A 20,957-nucleotide genomic window follows, 5' to 3' on the forward strand; every position below is an offset into this window, starting at 1 on the left:
AAAAATTTGGGGAATCATCTTGTCAAATTATGCAAATCATTATTTTTTTCTTAACCCAGACTTGTGCTGGGCATGCAGATAATATCAGAACTAAGACGATCTTGAATCTTCCAGTGCTTGTGGGGAATTCATCTTTATGATTCTCCAGTGCACAAAGTATTTCCATGTCATGTTTTAAATATAAATAACTGTTTACCATACTGTTAGTTATGTACAGAAAGCTTTTTTTTTAAGGTTTAATTATTTGAAAGAATCACAGAGAGAGGTGAGGGCAGAGAGAACTTTTGTGGGCTGTTTCACTCAGCAAATGGCGCGGGAACTCCATCTGGGTCTCCCACATGGGTGGCAGCGACCCAGGTGCGTGGACCATCCATTGCTTTCCAGGGGACATTGTCAGGAAGTTGGACTGGAGGTGGTGCTCCAGTACGGTGTGGACGTGTCATGAGTGCTGGCTTAACCAGCTGTGCCACAGAAACATTTTTTGTATGCCCATCTTAGATTGAGTTTATTCTTACGGAATTTGTATTGAAGAGATGCCACATTCACAAATACAGGAAGCTAGGAAGGAATGGTTGCTAGTGTTAGGAAAATGCTTTTCCTGTCTCCTGCATCCTATCGGCCTACTCCTTCAGCAAATCACTGCTAGAATCACTTTCTTCTGTTTACAGAGCTAACTTATAGATGCAAGAAAATAGAAATGTGGATTCTTACTGTGTGTTATGTAACACAAAAGTAGAAAGTTGCTTTTTTTAACCTAATAATTGTTTACCAACAAGAAGACTTTATGAAGTTAATACACTAAAACCTATTTTTTTTTTTTTTGGTTTTCGATTTAAATTTTAATCTAATTTTAAATGGCAGAGAAAGAGAGAGATCTTCCTTCTACAGATTCATTCTTTGAATGCCCACAACAGCCACATCTAGATCAGGCTAAAGCCCAGAGTCTGAAACTCCATCTAGCTCCCTCATGTTGGAGACAGGGAACCAAGTACCCAAGTCATTCCTGCAGCCCCCCCCCGTGTGCACATCAGCAGGAAGCTGGATTGGAACTGGACAGTCAGGAAGAGGATGCATTGTCCTGAGGGACAAGTTTGTCACTACACCAGATGCCCACCTCTGGAGCTATTTCTTGGCAGTTAACAGGGATGCATTTCTTAATAAGTCCTTGTGCCCCCCTCTGCCTTGTTTTCTTGTAATGGAACATCCCCTTGTGGATGTTGGTTGTGTGCTAAGTTTGGGGAAGGGTCTTTTTTTTTCCTCACCTTTTTTTAAGAGTATGGCTGGAGTTTATTTCTGCTTTACCATTGCCTTGGTCTTGACAGCCAAGACCTTGATCAAAGCTCAAGTTCATCAACTTTTTTGGACTTTGACAGCACAAATATGAGTACTCCATTTAACCCATGTTTCAGTGGTCTAACTTTTTTTTTTTAATCTAATGATTGTTTTTGTTTACCACATCTTGGATGCATTTTAGGGAGACAAGAATCAAATAAAGCCAGTTGATTTATTAGAAGAGTAGTCAGTTTTGCATTCTGCCTTATTATCCAGAATGAATTCTTTAAAAAAAATTATGATTTTATTATTCTGTTTTCTTTCCCCCAGCCTAGTTTAGCTTATGAATTGGTGAGTAAAAATGTATGTATATATTAAAGATGACAGTTTGATAAATTTTGCTGTTTTGTGTATACTTGGAAAACTATTACCCCACTCATGGTAATGAATGAATTTTTGGGATGGCATTGTGGCCCAGCAGGCTAAGTCATTGCTGTGATGCAAGGATATAAAATTTATTTGGATTGATGATGTATCAGTTGTATGTTTGGGTAGTCCTAACAGGTATGTACCATGTAAATAGAATCTAACATCTTTGATTTTGGGGTTGGTGATATGGTGCAGTGGGCTAAGCCACCGTGTGCAATGCTGGCATCTCTTACTTGAGTACTGGTATCCCAACAGCTTTACTTCCAATACAGTTCCCTGCTGATGTGCCTGGGATGGCAGCAGATGATGGATGGCCTACGTCTTTGGGCCCTTAGCATCCACATGTGAGACCCGGATGGAGCTTCTGGCTTTGGCTTCACCCAGGTCTGGTTGCTGTTGCCTCTTGTGGCGTGAACCAGTGGATGGAAGATCTCTTTCTCTTACTAAGTCTCTCAAAAACAAGCAAGCAACTAAAAATATATCAAAGATTGATTTTTTTCACCTTTCTATGTAATACCTGGTTTATTTAGTTATTTTTGTTGTTTTGATTTTGTCTGATTGTAGGAGTGTTCTTCTGATCGTAAGAATGTGATTGCTCCTCTGTCAAAGTTACCCCCGCAATGTCATTCAAATCAGCATACTTGGTAATGACAGTTGCTGTTTCGTATTGAACGCTTTGTCCTACCAGGTGGTAGGTTTGCTTTGATTTGTGTTTATGGATTCTTCTGAGATATTACTCAGAATTTTCAATTATGCCCAATAAGGTGATACTTCTTAGCCGAGGATATCTGTTTTGCCAGCTACCATCATTAGTAATTTCTCTCTTAGGTGGCATTGTCTTTTCCCATTTTTTTTAAAAATCTGGTTTCTGAGGAGAGAATCTTACCAAAGTTACAGGTAATGCCGCATGAACTAGAAGAAATTACTCCTCCGTGCAATGCAAGGGAAGACTCTTGATCTGGTCATGGTTGTCAGGTAGTCTGCAGTAATTGAGATACTCGCAGAATATGGAGAAGTTTTACATAGTTTGTGTATTTGCAACTGTGGTTTTTCTTGAATGGATTAATATCTTTTGCGCTATTCACTTCACTGTCTTTCCTTCCCCTTTGTTTTAGGATGAGAAAAGGAAGAACCCGAGAGAATGCTGGGCTGTCCCCTTGGCTGCGTACACGGTGCTAATGAGGTGCCTTCGGGAAGGGGTAAGGCGCCTTTCTTGTCCTCTGTAATTACCCTCCAGGCGCTGTGTGAAGACTGTTGCCTGCAGCAGTGCAGGAGCCTGTCAACCAGGCATTGCTCCTGAATTTAAATAATCCCGACAAGCCAGCAGGAGCCAGTGACCCTCTGCAGAGCAGGTGTAAAAATGAACCTGACCCTCTCCTTCACAGAAGTCGAGCTCCTTCAAAGAGGGCAGCACATGTAAACAGCACAACTGGCTGATAATGACATATTGCTAATGACACGCCTACCCCTTGCATTTTCCAGGTATTAGGCAATGAGGTGTACACAGAAAACTCCCTGCCAGCCTCACACAACTCCTGATTATCTTGTCAAGCTGACTCTTCAGGCTTAACAGAGAAGCATCTAGTGGTCCCCACTGATTTTAATATTAAGCAGGATTTATGAGGTGATGTGAATGTTTTTTGGCCTGCTTCCCTCAAACCCCCCCCCCCCAATGTTTCATCTGCTGTTGGTAGCAGCTGAAAAGTGACCAGCTGGCCAACCAGCCACAGCACAGGGATATAGCTACAGTGATGCAGCAAGGAGCCAGAGAGCTCTGCATTTTGCTTTCTTTCAGCCTTTTGACATTGTTTCACCCAAGGCAAAACCATAGGCTAAAAGCATTCCTTAAGCAGTGAAAAAAGATACATCAGGATAAACATCTTCCTTTGAGTTCATTTCTTCTCGAATTCTATGGAAACTGGGTTATGTTCCTGGGTAAAAAGAGCTTTCCATGCTTCCTCTCCTGGAGATCCCACTAACTTCCTGGCCTATAGGTTCGAATATTCATTTGTCATTGTGGGATATGAGGAATTGTACTTGGTCAACAATATGAGAATTAAGTCTTTTCTACCTGGAATTCAAGGTTTGAGGCCTCGAGAGAGTCACATACTGGTACATGAGAAAAAGAGCTGGGATTTCTATTCACGTGTGAGTCTCATGTGAAACTCTTATGGGAAATATGATACAAATATAAGTTGGGCGTGTCAACTATATGGATGCAGAAAGAATAGAATACGGGAGCTCACAGGAGAAAATCTTCTACGAATCCTTCTAACAGTATTAAGAATGCTGGAAACTTTTCATTTTGAGTGGTTGGTGTTCTGGGATGGTGGAGTAAGCAGATCCCTGCAATACCTGCTCCCATGTGAGGGCCAGGTTGAGTCCTGGCTGCCTGCTCCCTGCCACTATACCTAGGGAAGTAGCAGAAGATGGCTCAGGTGCTTGGACCCCTGTAACCACGGGAGAGACCCAGATGGAGTTCCAGGTTCCTGGCTTCAGGCTGGCACAGGCTGACCTTCGAGGTCATTGTAGGAGTGAACCAGTGGATGGAATTCTTCCCTGTCTCCATGCCTCCACATACCCCTGTCTTTCAATGGGAATCTGACCTGGGGGTTAAGATGCCAGAATCTTGGCTCCTGCCTCCAGCTTCCTGTTAGCACAGACACTGGGAGGCGGTGGCGATGGCTGCTGTAGTGTTGGGTTCCTGACAGCCATGGGGGAGACCTGGGTTGTGTTGCCTCTGCTCCCAGCTTTGACCAGGCTTTCCCTGATATTTGGGGAGTGATCCAGTGGGTGGAGCTCTCGGTCTCTTTCTGTCTCACCTTCTGTTTCTCAAGTAAGTTAAAACAAAAACAAACGTACTGCCAGGTAAAATGTGATTAATTCTAACTTTGACAGTTCTTTTACTTAATATTTATTTCCGACCCATTCTCTGTGCATTTCATTGTGCATCTAATATAAAGAATAATGCTTGATATTCATGAATATTATTATTAAATAATAATTGTTCAGTAGTTTCATGGCTATGTATTTTAGCATCACATTGGGTTTTCCTTGGCATTGATGTGTATGGGAGGTCTGTGTAGTTTCCCTGAAAAGACATTCTAGCACTCTATAATTTATGAAAATTTTGCATTGTGTCTTTGAGGGCCTGCTAAGTATTGCATTAACAGTCTGCATGCTAACATTGTCTTTACAAAACAGATAAATTAGGGGTGATTATTCTCCTTAAAAGGATCTCTATCCTTACTAAAATAATTATAACAGTTCTTTTAAATAGCAGATTTGTCTAATGCATTCAGAACATGGTACAAATTAAAATAAATTTTAAGCCTTCTGTCTGCAACCATCTTCAGCACTGCTGGTATTTCTGTCGGGTTGTTCCTTGTGAAACATACCTCATATACAGCGGAGTGTATGGAAATGTGTATGTACAGTTGAAAATGGTGCTTAAACATCTCAATCTTAAAGAGGCTGGTAGCCTAGAGACTACTGAGGGACTAATCTGCAGAGGTTTGCTACTGACTTAGCCATGTGTTTGTGGCTCAGCTGCCCTGAGTCCCAGGATTTCTGTCTATGGCTTTACCCTCGGTTTTTCTGAAAAACAGTGAGAATCAGTTTATTTCAGTAGGATCGTTTCTGCCTTGATATCAGGAGTGTTGTCATGTGCTTGAAGTGACTTGTTTTCCAGGTGTCTGTGGCTGGAAGGCTGAGAAAGTTTTGCTTTTTTAAATGGATGGGTAGCATTTGGTTTTGTCTGGGTTGGTAGCTGATTTTGTTTTTTTTTTTTGCAGTGCACATAGATGCTAAAAAATAGTGGGAGAAATTTCCACATGTTTAGTGAAGATTACGTGTATGTATCTAATCAGCTCTGTGTGTGTGTGTGTCTTTATAAAGTCTACATAATAGGCTGTATAATTATGGGTGCTGAGCTGACACTTGGCATGTGTTATATTTCCAAACATAAGGTTCAAAAAATAAGCTACTCACTTCTGAATCATAGCTTATTTAGATAATTTTGGTGTAAAAGACTTTCTTTAAGAGGGAGTTGCATCTATATTGAGTGAGAATCATTAAGTGTGGGTTACTATAACGTTTAGGTAAATCTTTTCTAATCAATATTATATAATGGTCCTATATACCAAGAATTCTTTTGTCATAAAGTTTATTTTAACCACCATTAGCATAGCTATACTAGCTTTATTTTGGTATTTGATTGTTACAACTTTTGTTACTCTTTTTTTGCTCAATCTTTCTGTATTCTCATATTTTGTTATAGATATATTTTATTGTGAATAGCATATAGCTGGATATCTTAAAAACAAAAAAAAAAAAGAGGGAGTTGCATCCTCATTGGTTAATTAGAGCTTTTCTTTATTGGGGAAAGTCGTGGTAAATTGTTCATGTTTAATAAGAAGAGACTTGATTTAAGAAATCTTAATACACACATAGCCATTGTATGTGTGGTCTTTGAAATGTATAAGGTGTTACTGATGTAAAGCAGAAATGTATTGAAATTCCAGGCTTTTGGTGAAGTGCACAGTTGTATTTTGTTTGTTTTGGTGTTTGGTGACAGTCTAAGTGTAACCTTCCTAATTAGGCAATGTGTGTGCCGTCGTATCTTCTTTTGGTGGGTCCTCATGATTCTCCCTGCCTTTTGGGCAATAAAAGGTGAGCACCATGGGTGTAGAATATAAACAGTCTTTTTTTGGCTTATGACTAATAATTCACAGATTCCTAATTTTCTTAATGCTGTTATTGATGGGCTGTTAAGTAGCTTACCATTTGAAGCTGGAAGCCAGGTGCTTCTTCCAGGTCTTTGTGAAGCGTCCCTGCTGCTTTCCCAGGCCATCAGCAGAGCAGCCTGGACATGAACTGTGCTGGCGCAGGCAGGCAGAGGATTAGCCTGTTATGGCTAATGCTATTCCAAAGGCACAGCATGATGTGTGCTTGGCACCTCCCTCTGTCCTGTGCCAGGTACTCTCACAGGGGAGCTGCAGAGAAACTGCTGGGTAAGTAGCCCGTGAGAGGTGCTGAGAGGGCTGGAGTCGGCCAAGGACTCCCATTGGTTGGTGTCTTGTGTTTCTTCTGTATTTAATGACTGTCCTCATGGCTTTTCTGTATGTTGTTTTTGTGACTATTATTATGTTAATAATATTATGGTTAGAATGATACATGCATTATTTTAATTCTTTGGGAGTTTGCTCATGACCATATGTATGTATGGTGCATTGTACTATTGTGGGGTGATATTTTTGATCTGTAAGGATAAGCTTGTTAATCAGGTGGGTAACTGGAAGTTTCCTATTGATGCTGATGATTTTTGATGTTTTTACCTCATCGGGTACCACGTTGTGTGCTTATCTTCCTTGGTAATGCTGCAGCTTTGTTTGTTCCATCTGGTCTGTTTTGTTTTCATGTTTCCTTTGCTTTGTTTTTGCTAATTCCTTTTACTGACTCTTGTTTTTGTTTTTGAAATGTATTTTCTTCTGTGTATCTAGTTGTAGGCAGACAACGCTTTTCTGTTAGTAATTGAAGATCGTCTTCCCTCTGTGTATGTGGTGAGAAAGTCAGTCTGGCCTCACTGTCGCTCCTTGAAGGATTGCTGCAAATCCGGAGAGGCCCTGCTTTATCCTCTGGCCTGTCTCCTCTCTCATGTCCCTCCAAAATGACCCTTGGCCCCCAGCTCAGCCTGGCAGCGAATCTGGCAGGTGCAGGAGCTGCCTAGAATCGTGGCCATTGCAGGCTCCCTTCAATTGGGTTGATATGGTATTCTTCCTGTTTCTTTCTTTTTTTCTTTTCTTTCCTTTTCTTTTCTTTTCTTTTCTTTTCTTTTCTTTCCTTTTCTTTTCTTTCTTTCTTTCTTTTCTCTCTCTCTCTCTCTCACACACACACACACACACACACAAACACAATTGTCCAAATACCTTTTCTCCTATATTGCAAGAAGTGAAAATCTTTATTTTTGGTTCATTGAGTTACTAAAATTGTAAGCTATAGAAAACAAACTGCAGGTGCCTTGAAACCTTGCTAGGAAATCAGAGTTTTACTAAATCTAAAGATGTGAAAAAAATTACTGTCAGTATTTTAGGCGTTATTTCTTAATACCCTTTATTAGAAGAGCGGACGTGTAGACTAATGTAATGTTGGCAGCAACACTTCCTGTTACGACCACCTCCGATAGATTAGATCTATTTAACAGAATCAAAACACAGCTATTTTTTCTGAGAATTCCTTTTTATCATGATATAATGGAACACAACTGAAGTGATAGTTACGTGTTCAAGCCTAGTTAGCCATTTGAAGGAGTTAGCTAAGCAGAAAATTGTGTGGTGTTCCACAGGGGATCCCTGAGGTTCTGGGGTAGCTCCTTCCAGGTAGTAGCCGGTGGAGTGGGCCCGACAGCCACACTGGGGTCAGAGAGCACCAGCGTGGCATGTGGCCCCTCTCCTGCCTGGGTGTTAATGTAGTTGCGGTTTCTCAGTCCTCCAGGAACTGACTGACCTAATAATCATGGAAAGCACGTGTGAAGGTGCTGGAGAGGTCCCCAGACATGGCTCTCTCCACCCCCCAGTACATACAGAGGGAAAGTTCCAGAACCTCCTGAGAAATAAAACAGACATGTGGGACCCAACATCATATTTGTGTGAGATGAGAGAAGTATATTTTGATTGCTTTACACTTACGTTTGTGATTCATTTCAAATTAATTTGTAAGTATTGGGTTTGTGGAAACCTTTTCTTAATGGCCCATGGAAATACTTCCCACAAGGTTTTTTGGCAGATTTATTTAATCTTCAGAGCTGTATTTAGAAAGGGAGATAGGGAGAGAGAAATCTCCCAGCTGCCAATTCACTCTCCAGTGGTTGCAATGGCTAGGACTGGGCCAGTCTGAAGCCAGAAGCCTAGAGCTCTTGGCATACCTCCCGCATGGGTGGCAGGGCTCAGGAGCTTGGGCCATCTGCTGCTGCCTTCCCATGCATGTGAACAGGGAGTAGGATTGGAAGAGGAGCAGCCAGGACTCAAGCCAGTCACCCCTATAGGATGCCAGCATTGCAGGTGGCGGCTTATCTCACTATGTCACTGTGATCTCAGTAAGAGAACTTGTTCTGTTGAGTGTTTTATGGTGACTTTGATAAGTAGCAGAGTTGTTACTTGTTAATATCTGAATCTTCCATTTACTACTGACTTATTGTCATGCTTACTTCTATTTTTATAGTATATTTATCAGTTGGCTTTCAAATAATGATTCACAAATTCATGTATAATATATTTGAACCTTATAATAGACTCTTACACTAGGATCTTACATGTATTTGTATGTAATGACCTACAATTCACATATGTAAGAACCATATGCAGTCACTCTGATTTAGAATGATTTAGTTTTCCACTTTGAGCCTTTTTTCGGTTGTCACACATTTAATTTATTTATGCTTTACAATATTATTAATTTTGCTTTTTAAATTCAGCTGTCTTTAAAGATGTTCAAAATTAAGAAAGGAAGTTATTATATTTACTCACATGCTTACCATCTTTATAATTCTACGTAATTAAAAAAATATTTGTTTGAAGGCAGAGAAAGGAGTTCTCTATCCACTGATCTGCTCTCCACAAATGGCTGCACTGCCATGTCTGGGTCAGAACAAAGCCAGGAGCCAAGAACTCCACTCTGTATCTTCCGTCTGGGTGGCAGGGACCCGTGTACCTGAGCCATCATCTGCCTTCTCAGGCTCATTAGCAACAAGCGGGGTTGGAATCTGGGCGGCTGGGACCTGAACCGGCATCTGACACATGATGTCAGTGTCTCAGGCAGTACCTTAACCCACTGTACCACAGCATCTTCCTCTGCTCTGTACCCCTTTGTGTTGACCCAGTCACCCTCTCCGTGTTTTTCTTCTGCCTAAACACTCTGCTCTGTCTGATAGTGCAGTTCTGCTGGTGATGAATTTTCTCAACCTTGTATGTCAGAAAGGTATTCATTTTACCTTTTTAAAAAAGTTGCATATATTCATGGGATGCAATGCAATTTTGTAATATATGTATATATTGTGGAATGATCAAATTGGGCTAGTTTACCCTTCACATGTTAGATTTATGATGTCTCAAAGATCAGATCATTGAAATTCTTGCGTTTTGAAATGTACAAATATATATTGTTAGTTACTGTGGTCACCTTCCGTGGTACAGGATGCCAGTCCATTTCTCTGCTATCTAATTGTAACCTGGATGGCTAACGTCTCCTTCTCCCCAGTGAAGTCCCCCTCTCACCTTCAGCCTCTGACAAACCCTCCTTCCACCTTCTGCTTCTGTGACTCCAACTTCTTAGAATTTCTCATGTGAGATTATATTGTGTTATTTTTTTTCTGTGATTGACTCATTTCACTTAGCATAATACCCTCAAGGTGCCTCTGTGTTGTCACCAATGAAAATGTTTCCTGTTTTGTAAAAGCTGAGTAGTACTCTGTTGGGTATACAGGCCGTACTTAAAACATCCATATATCCATCTGTGTGCTGATTGGCGTGAAGTTGTGTTGAAAACCGTGAATCTACCTTGTCTTTTTGAGAAACCTGCATTCTGCTCTGCAGGATGGACAGGCTGTTCTGCGACCCCCCAGCATGTGAGTGTTTTTCCCTATGCTCTTTCCTGAACTTACTCATAATTTTTTTTTTTCTGAGAGCCACCAGTGTAACAGCTGTGAAGTAATATCTCATTGAGGTTTCAGTTTGCATTGTTTCTCTTGCTGAGTAGACATGTTGAACACTTTTATTTTTCATTCTATAGTTGGTCATTTTTTGTCATCTTTTGAGAAATGCCTATTCAAGTCATTTTCTCATTTTTTTTTTTACTTCATTAATTACATTGTATTATGTGACACAGTTTCATAGGTACTGGGATTCTCCCCACCCCTCCCCAAACCCTCCCACCATGGTGGATTTCTCCACCTTGTTGCATAACCACAGCTCAAGTTCAGTTGAGATTCCCCCATTGCAAGCATATACCAAACATAGAGTCCAGCATCTTATTGTCCAGTCAAGTTCAACGGCTTCTTAGGTATACCCACTCTGGTCTGAAGACAGAGCCATCAGAGTATCATCCCAGTCAATTGAAAGCTCCAACATACCATCAGCAAAATTTACATCATTATGGAATTAATTGACATAGTAATGAGTAACCAATATGTTAAAAGTAAATGCGAGTTCCCAGCCACCTTCTGCGACCACCTCACCTACACTTCAATTTTAGTTTATACACAACATATAACATTCATAACATAACATGTTATACATAAGATCATATCATCTTAAATTAAGATTTGCTCATTTTTTTAAGTAGGATTCTTTGTTTTCTTGTTTTTGAGTAGTTTGAATTCCTTGTCCACGTTGGTTATTAGCTCTTATCCAGTGCTTGATTTGCATGTATTTATTTTCTCTCACTCCACTGAGCTACCTCTTCACTCTGTTAATTGATGCTGTCTTTGTTATACAGGAGCTTTTTTTTTTTTTTTTTCAAAGATTTTTATTGTTATCGGAAAGCCGGATATACAGAGAGGAGGAGAGACAGAGAAGAAGATCTTCCATCCGATGTTTCACTCCCCAAGTGAGCCACAACGGGCCGATGCACGCCAAACCGATGCCGGGAACCAGGAACCTCTTCCAGGTCTCCCACGCGGGCGCGGGTGCAGGGTCCCAATGCCTTGGGCCATCCTCGAGTGCTTTCCCAGGCCACAAGCAGGGAGCTGGATGGGAAGTGGAGCAGCTGGGATTAGAACTGGTGCCCATATGGGATCCCGGGGTGTTCAAGGCGAGGACTTTAGCCGCTAGGCCACGCTGCCGGGCCCAGGAGCTTTTCAATTTGATGCATTTCTGTTGGTTTTTAATCTTGTTGCCTGCTGTTGTAATTCCAATCCAAGAAATCTATGCCCAGAGCAATGTACTAGAAGTTTTCCAATAGTTTTATAGTTTAAGCTCTTACAGCTAACTTTTTAACCCATGTTCAATTGATTATTGTTATTATTCACTTTTATTTTCATGTATTTTCTCACACTGTTTCTTCATTGTGTGATCTTCCATATGCATCCAAAATCTGTTTACCTTATAGGTGTGGTTTTATTTCTGCCTATTCCACTGGTCATTTTGTCTGTTTTTACGATAGTGCCATGCTGTTTTAATTACTGTAGTTTTATAATAGATCTTGAAATCTGGAAGGATGATGCCTCCAGCTTTGTTTTACTTGACTGCAATTGCATTGGCTATTAAGGGTTTCTTTGTAGTTCCAAATAAATGTTAAAGATTTTTTTTCTTACTTCTGTGAAGAATGACCTTGGAGTTTTGATAGGATTTGCATTGAATCTGGAGGCTGCTTTGAATACTATGAGTCTTTTAACAACAGCAATTCTTCTAATCCAAGAAGTTAAGGATGTACCTTTGTATTGATTTTGTCTTCATTGTCTCTAATCATTGTTTATGGTTTTCAGTACTGATGTTTCACTTCCTTGGTTAAATTTATTTTTTTTTTAAATGCCATTGTAAATGTGAATGTCAATTTCTTTTTCAGGCAGTTGTTTGTTAGTACATGGCAGCACCGCTGATTTTTCTAAGTTGACGTTGTATCCTGAGATTTAACTGAATTATTGTTCACCAGGTCTAATAGTTTTGTTTTTATCTGTGTTTGAACTGTGTTGTTGTTGGGTATAGATGTGTAGGTTGATAGTTACCTTGAAACATACTGACCCACTGCTTTCCTTTCCTTTCCAGGAAGAGCGTATCGTGAATCACATGGCAGCCAAGATCATTGAAAATGTCTGCACTACCTTTTCTGCCCAGGCCCAGGGCTTTATAACAGGAGAAATTGGACCTGTTTTGTGGTACCTTTTCAGACATTCCACTGTGGACTCCCTCAGGATCACAGCAATATCGGTAAGATGGAGCCCCGTTAGGGGGATTCTACCTGGTTTCGACACCATGTTTATGCAAGTGTGCCAAAATGAATTCAGTTGAATAGGTAGGAAATGGAAACCTCAGAGTAATAGTTGGTGAAAGCATTAGTTATTTTTCTCCTAGCACAGGGTTTAAAAAAAATAGTTCTAGGGCTCGGCAGCGTGGCCTAGTGGCTAAGGTCCTCGCCTTGATCCCATATGGCCGCTGGTTCTAATCCCGGCAGCTCCACTTCCTCTCTGTCTCTCCTCCTCTCAGTATATCTGACTTTGTAATAAAAATAAAATAAATCTTTAAAAAAAAATAGTTCTAGAGGTGCAGAAGCAAAGTGACACAGAGGAAGGTCCCATCCTCTGGTTCACTCCCCAAATTCCTGCAACAGCTGGTGTTGGCTCAGGGGAGAGCCAGTAGGCAGGAATTCCATCCAGGTCCCCTATGTGGGTGGCAGGAACCCAACTACCTGAACCATTGTCACCTGTTGCCTCCAGGGTCTGCATGATCAGGAAAGAGGCGTGGAGCTGAGAGCCGAAGCCGGGCACTTTAATGTGCAAGTCAGTCTGCCAACTGGTACCTTAATGGCTGGGCCAAGTGCTCATCCTCTCAATCAGAATGTTTAAAACTGGGCTGGAACCTTTCAGAAACCCTTTGGAGGTAACAGTGGAAGGCCATGGTCGTCGATAAGTGTACAGGATTTGTTTTACTAAATTTATAGAGTGTTCTGACTTTCTGTCTGCACCTGTGTTCCCATTTTGTGTTCTTGGGTTTGTTGTGTAGCTTGCATGAGTTCATTTTGATAATCGGGCATCTTATTTTATGGTTGTTGCGTATTGATGGGTTGTCTGTTTCGTAGCTCACGTGGTTGTAATGACATGGTGTGAAGGATAACACATAAAGATGTCATGATGCGATTGTATCCGTTTCATAGTCTGATTAAATACAAGTCTTTCCCATATGACCTATTTCAACATTACTTTAGATACTTTATTTTTCTAGTCTGCTCTTACATTTTTCTCCATGAAAACTTAATACTTCATTTAATACTCCATTTTTTCCCCTTCAACCTCCAATCCAACATTTTTACTTTGCGTCCTCACTAAATGACTTTCCCCCTACTCCAAGGATGAGTGGACCCTAGCTTCCTTTTGCCACACTGGGAGACCGAGGCCTCTGAACACCTGTCCTCTCTGTTCTTCCCCTCTGCCCTTTCCCCCAGAGCCAAACCTCTTCATGTTTCTCGAAATCTTCTGGATTCATTTTTGTGAAGTTACTTTTGTCCTTATAAAAATCTTGACTCATTCTCAAGCAGATCATTCTAATCAGCATTCACACATTTTAAAAAATCTGAAAGAGTTACAGGGAGAAGGGAGGAGGAGGAGGGTAGAGACAGAGAGATCTTTCACCCACTGATTCATCCCCGGCTGGCCACAATGGCCATGGTTGGGCCAGGCGGAAGCCAGGAGCGTCTCCAGTCTCCTGTGTGGAGGGCAGGGGCCTGTGCTCTTTGGCTGTCTTCTGCTGGCTTTTTTTTTTTTCCCAGGCTACTGGCAGAGAGCTGATTTGAAAGCAGAGCAGTTTCTGGAGCTGACGCTGTTTCTTAGTGGGTTAAGCTGCTGCCTGCAATGCCTGCACCCTACTTGGGCACCATTCCAAGTCTCAGCTGCTCCACTTCTGATCCAGCTTCCTGATGTGTCTGGGAGGGCACGACAGATGCCCCTAACCGCTTGGGTCCTTGCACCCACCTGGGAGACCTGGATGAAGATCTTGATTTATGCCTGATTTATGTATATATATAGTCACTATATATAGTCTATATCCATATATATAAACCTCTGTTTGCATTTCATTGCTTGACACATTCTAAATTCTTACTGCTTGACACATTCTAAATTCTTACTGCTTTACTTTATATCTTTATATTCCAAATCTTGTCATATTGCTATAGTTAAATTTTATCAGCATGCTGAAGGTGAAAAAAATCACTCATATTCACCATGTTTATAATATTTAAGCATTCTTTATTGAAACTTGTTGCTACTTGTGAGTTTTTGTACCATTTTCCTGCTAGCAAATGTATTTGTATGTTTTTCCAATTATACGTACTTCTGTTAGCATTTTTCACAAGACCATTTTGGTGCTTGTAATGTCTTCACTCTTCATATCTAACGGATAGCTTTGCTGGGTACAGTAGTCTAGTTGCAAGGCCCCTCGCCCAACCCCTTTCTGTTTTACGGGAGTCTCATCCTTCTTCATCCTGGCGCCAAAGATTGTTCTCAGGAAGTGTGTAGTCTGCTGAATTGGACCTACTTGTGTGTTATTTGTGTTTTTCTCAAAGCTCTGGGAATCCTCCCTTTATCCTTGATCTTGGAGAGGTTGGTCATATCATACCCTGGGTAGACTTGAATTTGTGTGGCAGCCTGTGACCAACCATGTCTGAGTAGTTACAACTTTTTCTACAAACGGGAAGTTTTCTCTTGTGGCCTGTTTGTGCTTTGTAACCCTTAGCCTTCTCCAGTCTCTTTGAAGCCCAGTAAGTTGGATGTTTTTTTTTTCTCTGAACTCTGTTCTGAAGCTTTTTAAAAGCCTCTTTCTTATTTCTTGATATTTTTTTTCCTCCTGCCACTATGCACTGCTTTATAACTTATTTTAATTGCAATTTAATTTTATTTTAAAGGCAGAGTGAGAGGGGTTGCACATGCAAGAACCAGGGGATTCTTCTGTCAGTTGACTCCCCACACAGCTTTAGTGGCTGTGGCTGGGCCATCCCAAAGCCAGGACTCTGCCGCTCCGCCCAGGTCTCCCGTGGGGGTGGCGGGTCCCAAGTGCTCTGCCCATCATGTGCTGCTTTTCTAGCAGCGCTGGCACAGAGCTTTACCTTTACTCAACTCCCGACATGTAGTGTGATGATACTTTCTTCTGTTTGATCTTTGTTGCCATGAGAGTACTCTGTCACATTTCACATTTTGTCTAGTATACCTTTCAGTGCAAATGGTTCTGTTAGATTTCTTAAAATTTATTTTTCATTTCCTAAGTCTCTGTTAGACTTGTTTGTTAGTGTTTTCTTGAAGCTGATTGAACTTTGCTAACAGGAATTTCTGAATCCTTCATTTGAGAATTTGCAGATTTCAGTTGCTGTCTTATCAGTGTCTGGCACTTAATTTTGTTCACTGAGCAAATTCACTGTTCCTGAAGTTTTTGATGTGTTTGTGTGCAGTGTCATCTGCCCATTGAAAGACCAGGTGTTTTTTCCAGTCTTGATAACCTGATTTTGTTAATGTTTGTCCTAGAAATGTTAAGCATACTTGCCTGTTTTCTCCAAGGCTGTAAACCTTCCCACTGCTTGAAAAGATCCAGTTTGAGGTTTCTGGGAATCTTCTGTTGGTATCTTATCTCTATATTGACGGTAGAGGGCGCCGTAAGTTCAGGCTTGGTACTGGTCTGGCATGGTATGTCAGTAGGCGTGATCTGGGCAGGGTCTGAAAAGGAGTAGTCTAGTCCTACAAACCTGGGTGCCTAATTATATGGCCACTAGTGCCACAATGCTTCATCATACCCAGAGCCCACAGCACAACATGGACACGAGACTAAGACTCACACTGCTGTGGGCTGCCCGCTGCCTCTAAGGCTCGTGGTCCTTGGCTGCTGCAATAAGCCACAGGTAACACTGGCTGGGATTTAATTCCCATCAGCTCTGACCTTGAGTCTGTCCTTGGGAGCAGAGCAGGTTCAGGGAGTCCATGCTTAGGCACTGTTCTGGACATGGGGCTTGCCAGTCTCACACTGAGTTCTAAGATGCTATCATGTGCTCCTCTCCGGTGTCAGCTCAAATTTGGGGAGGGCTTGTGTAGGTGGTTCCTTGGCCACCAGGCCAACCCTAAACTGGAATGTGTTTGATTTTCACTGTCTCCGTGCCCTGCTGGTCTCACCGATGCGTGTAAGGCTGGGGGTGAGGCATGCTGAAACTTGTGTTGGCCTTACGGCAGTGCAGGTCTTCCACCCGATGCTGGGACGGCTGTGTTCCATCTGTCCTTGCTGCAGGGACTTGTCGCTTCTCTCTGCCGCTGGGTCTCACTGCAGTGGGTGCCTGAAGTGAAAGTCTTGCTGTTCAACTAACCTGCCCCAGGTAGGAGGTGGTATGGTGAGGTCAGTCCCTTGTCTGTCCACGGTGGCACTGCTCAGTCTCAGGGCTGAGCGCCAGGTGTGGTGTGAGGCTGCAGGTGGCACACGTCCAGGGAGGTTCATCTTGCGAAGGTTACGTGGTGCAGGCACAGTTGCACCAGGTGTGTCTGTGCGAAGCAGGCTGGTGACATGTCTTCCTCAGCCATTGCCTTGCTCCGCTCCCCACTTGGCATTTTCTTTCTGTTTTGTTGTCAAGAATCCTTTAGGAACCGTTCTTTCCTGCTGCTCAGAATTGTTCACAAACAGGCTGGAGGCATCAGTTGGTATTTGGAAGTGTTTGTTTATCCTTCTCTCTCATTTACGTGTCTGTGTGTATCAGGGTGGCCCCTGGGTGCCTGTGGGAGTTAGTGGGGTGAAATGTGTTCCCTCAGAACTGCTACTAGTGGTTTAAATGCCCAGGCTGCCTTAACTTTGGCTGCTGGGGTCCCTTCCAGCTCATTGTCTGAACGCTTGTCACCTCTGGCCCATGCAGTGCCCTGGGCCCATGCTGCGCTTTTGCTGTTCCAGCCCAGGGATCCCGGGTCATTTTCCAGGGACTGCTTCACATTCAGACTAACCACCTGTGTGCTGCCTCTTAGGGGGTGGCACTGTTTCCAGGCCCTCTCAGTATTCACAGCTGGTTAAGAAAATCTGTTCCCACAGACACATGCATCTGTCTCTCCTCCTCTCTGTGAATTTGCCTTTACAATAAAAACATAAATGGATCTTCAAACACAGAAAAGTGTGCTTGTCGTGTAGTAGATCTGTGTGAGGAGTACAGAGACTGGGTGCCTTCTCAAGGCACCTGCTCCGCGTCCCTGGCAAGGAGGGACAGTTGCCTCTTCCCCAGGATGCTTGGTCGTGATGACGGTGCTCCTCAGTCTATTCTGCTGCATTCTGCTTCCAGGGGTTGTCCTGAAGGTTCAGACGTCTGCTGGCTGTTGGAGATGGTGAGGGTTTTAACGCAGCCTGCAGTGTCTTGCATGACTTGGCCTCTGCCTGTGGCGTGTGGCTGTCTCCTCTCTCTGCCAAGCTAAATTCACCTGCTGACGTCTGCAGTGAGGGAGCGTCTGCTCCAGACCTTGTCCTGTGCTGTCCCTTGTTGCCTGGAGTGTTCTCTGTGGACTGACTGGGCAGCTGTCAGCTCTCTCATGGCTGATCCTTAGTTAGGATTTCCTTGGCACCACCTCCTCGGCAGTTATCGTTTCTCAAAGCTTTTTTCCTTCCCTTCCCTTCCCTCTTCCCTTTCTCTTCCCTTTCTCTTTCTCTTTTTCTTTTGCACAATTTCCCTTTACATTAATTAGCCTCTATAGACAGTTTCTCTGTTACTAATCTGTTATATGGACAGTTTTTCCTCTTAATGTGTCTGACCATGTGGTAGGGGCCCGGTAGATCTGTGTTGGGTGAATGAATGAGTGAATACACAGCGCTGGGCGCCCGGCCTGCTCCTCATTGCCTTTGTAAGTCCATGCGTTTGCTGACTTGGTTGCCTGTTTTATGACCCGGGTCTCCTAGAGGTTTCTTGGTCCCCATACCCACCCCCAGCAGGTGCCCCCCGCCCCCAGCAGTGTCACTATCGCCTGGGGACTCTGTTGGCAAGGTGGTTTCTGGGCCCTAACTCTCTGACCTGCTGAATCTGAATCTCTGCCATGCGAAGAGGCCCTGGAAGCTGCCCTTGGACAAGCAAGCCTCCAGGGAACTCTGCCTGCTGAAATCTGAGAGCCAGTGCCCTCGGCCATGGAGCCCTTAGAAAGCTCTGGCAAGGACTGGAGTGTTGAGTAGAGATACAATGATTCTTAGAATTCCTGGGATCGCAGAGAGTCTCAATAGAAAATGGAACCTGGAAGACCTGTGGAGTTGGACTGATCGAAATGGGCCCTGCGAGAGAGTAGCCATGCAGTCAGTTACTCAGGTGCCGAAAGGCGAGGCAGCGTGCTGGGCATGCTCCCCGCTGGACTGCGAGTGGGCAGCCCCTGTTCAGATATACCCTGAGATCTTCCGGGGCCAGCGGGGTGTGTGTCCTTTGGCAGTGCTCCTGGGGACTCTCATGTCACCTCCGAAAAGCCTTTGAACAGCCATGCTAGAGAACAGACCTGCTCCCTTCCTGTGATCTTCTTCCTGTTTCTGACAGAAACTCAGCCGTGACATTTGAGTTAGTCTATTTCTTGGGGCTTATTTTTATTCACTTGACTGTAGGGAAAGCCAGTTCTTTAGACTTTGCTGTAATTTTTTTTTAAAGTAATTTTGAAACTGAAAATTGAGATGCTTTTTTCCATTTTAAAATGTTTTCTCAAACTCTTTTTTTAAAAAGATTTTATTTATTTTATTACAAAGTCAGATATACAGAGAAGAGGAGAGACAGAGAGGAAGATCTTCCGTCCGATGTTTCACTCCCCAAGTGAGCTGCAACGGGCCGGTGCTGCGCTGATCTGAAGCCGGGAACCTGGAACCTCCTCCGGTTCTCCCACGCGGGTGCAGTGTCCCAATGCATTGGGCCGTCCTCAACTGCTTTCCCAGGCCACAAGCAGGGAGCTGGATGGGAAGTGGAGCTGCCGGGATTAGAACCGGTGCCCATATGGGATCCCGGGGCTTTCAAGGCGAGGACTTTAGCCGCTAGGCCATGCCACCGGGCCCTCAAACTCTTTTAATCAGTAAATATTTAAATCCAAATTAACTAAAGATAAGACTTGATATGTTACTGTTGGTTTTTTTTTTTTTTTTTACTTTGGAAAATCTAAGAATTGCTGTTACTTCTTTTTCTTTTCTTTTCTTTCTTTTCTCTTTCTTTCTTTCTCTCTCTCTCTCTTTCTCTCTCTTTCTGTTTTTAAAGATTGATGTGTTTATTTGAAAGTTACCTATAGAGAAAGGACAAGACAGAGATCCTCCACCAGCTAGTTTACCTGCTAGGTGGCCACACTGGCCAGAGCTGAGCCAGGCTGAAGCCAGGCTGCAGCCAGGGGCTTTTTTTGGGTGCCCCATATGGATAACAGGGACCCAGATGATTGAACCAGGCCATTACCAGGGAGTTGGTTTGGAAGTGGGGCAGCTGGGACATGAACCGGTGTCCATATGGGATGCCAGCTTTGCCTGCTGCACCACTACCCCAGACCCCACTGCTGTGTTGTTCAGCCCCATGCTTGCAGTGGAGTTTGCAATCAGAGGTGACTTCTTATGGGTGAGTTTCTATGGGCGTTTTCCCAGGTGGGAAGTGTCTGAGGCTTTGTGGCCTCACTCTGAGTGTGAGCCCTGCCAGCCGCACACTCCTGTTGCTTTGAGTACTCCGTAGAAGTGCCATGGATTAGCCTCGGATCATGCAAGTCCTCATTAAAATTGAGCAGGGAATCGGCACCAACAGCCCATTTGCCTCTGACAGCTCCTCCAAGGATTGTTGCAGTGCTAACGAGACTTTCTGTTTTGCTGTGTTCCAGTCCCTGTTGGCTGAATTTTAATCTGTTCGAAAAATTCTGAGTATGTTGTGATCCAAAGGGGCATGATTTTAAGTGCTGTTTTTCAAAGTACTTGGATTAAAAAAGATGAAATGGTTTTGATTTCATGAAAAACTGTTTTCTTCCATTGATGACAAATATTCTTTTTTAAATTGCATTTCATTTTTTTTTTTAAAGATTTATTTTTATTACAAAGTCAGATATACAGAGAGGAGGAGAGACAGAGAGGAAGATCCTCCGTCCGATGATTCACTCCCCAAGTGAGCCGCAACGGGCCGGTGCTGCGCCCATCCGATGCCGGGAACCGGAAACCTCTTCCAGGTCTCACACATGGGTGCAGTGTCCCAATGCATTGGGCCGTCCTCAACTGCTTTCCCAGGCCACAAGCAGGGAGCTGGATGGGAAGTGGAGCTGCCAGGATCAGAACCGGCGCCCATCTGGGATCCCGGGGCGTTCAAGGCGAGAGGACTTTAGCTGCTAGGCCACGCTGCCGGGCCCAATTGCATTTCATTTTATGACAAATATTCTTTAAAACCTTTCACCAGCCTTCTATCAGAACCAGGTTTATTATTAGTGGATTAAGTTTTCTAACTCCCAATTAAAGTTACTATTGCTACTTTCCTACCAAAACTTACCCCATCTGAAGTTTGGATTTGAAGCAGTGTATTTCTGCTGTTTCTAGACGACAGTATCTGACTAACCCATTGGTTATCCCCTT

At 43.1% G+C, this 20,957-nt stretch overlaps 1 protein-coding gene across 2 annotated transcripts in view; it reads left to right on the top strand.

Moving 5' to 3' along the window:
• Positions 1-20,957, top strand: part of ULK4 (unc-51 like kinase 4) — a 328,855-nt gene that overhangs the window by 48,361 nt on the left and 259,537 nt on the right. For both annotated transcript variants that reach the window (XM_058678919.1, XM_058678920.1), the window contains exons 18-19: positions 2,817-2,900; positions 12,459-12,620. In XM_058678919.1, coding sequence (XP_058534902.1) covers positions 2,817-2,900; positions 12,459-12,620 — 246 coding nt within the window. The remainder of the gene's footprint in view (positions 1-2,816; positions 2,901-12,458; positions 12,621-20,957) is intronic.

The sequence above is a fragment of the Ochotona princeps genome, chromosome 21 (genome assembly GCF_030435755.1).
Source record: "Ochotona princeps isolate mOchPri1 chromosome 21, mOchPri1.hap1, whole genome shotgun sequence".
In the NCBI taxonomy this organism is placed as follows: Eukaryota; Metazoa; Chordata; class Mammalia; order Lagomorpha; family Ochotonidae; genus Ochotona; species Ochotona princeps.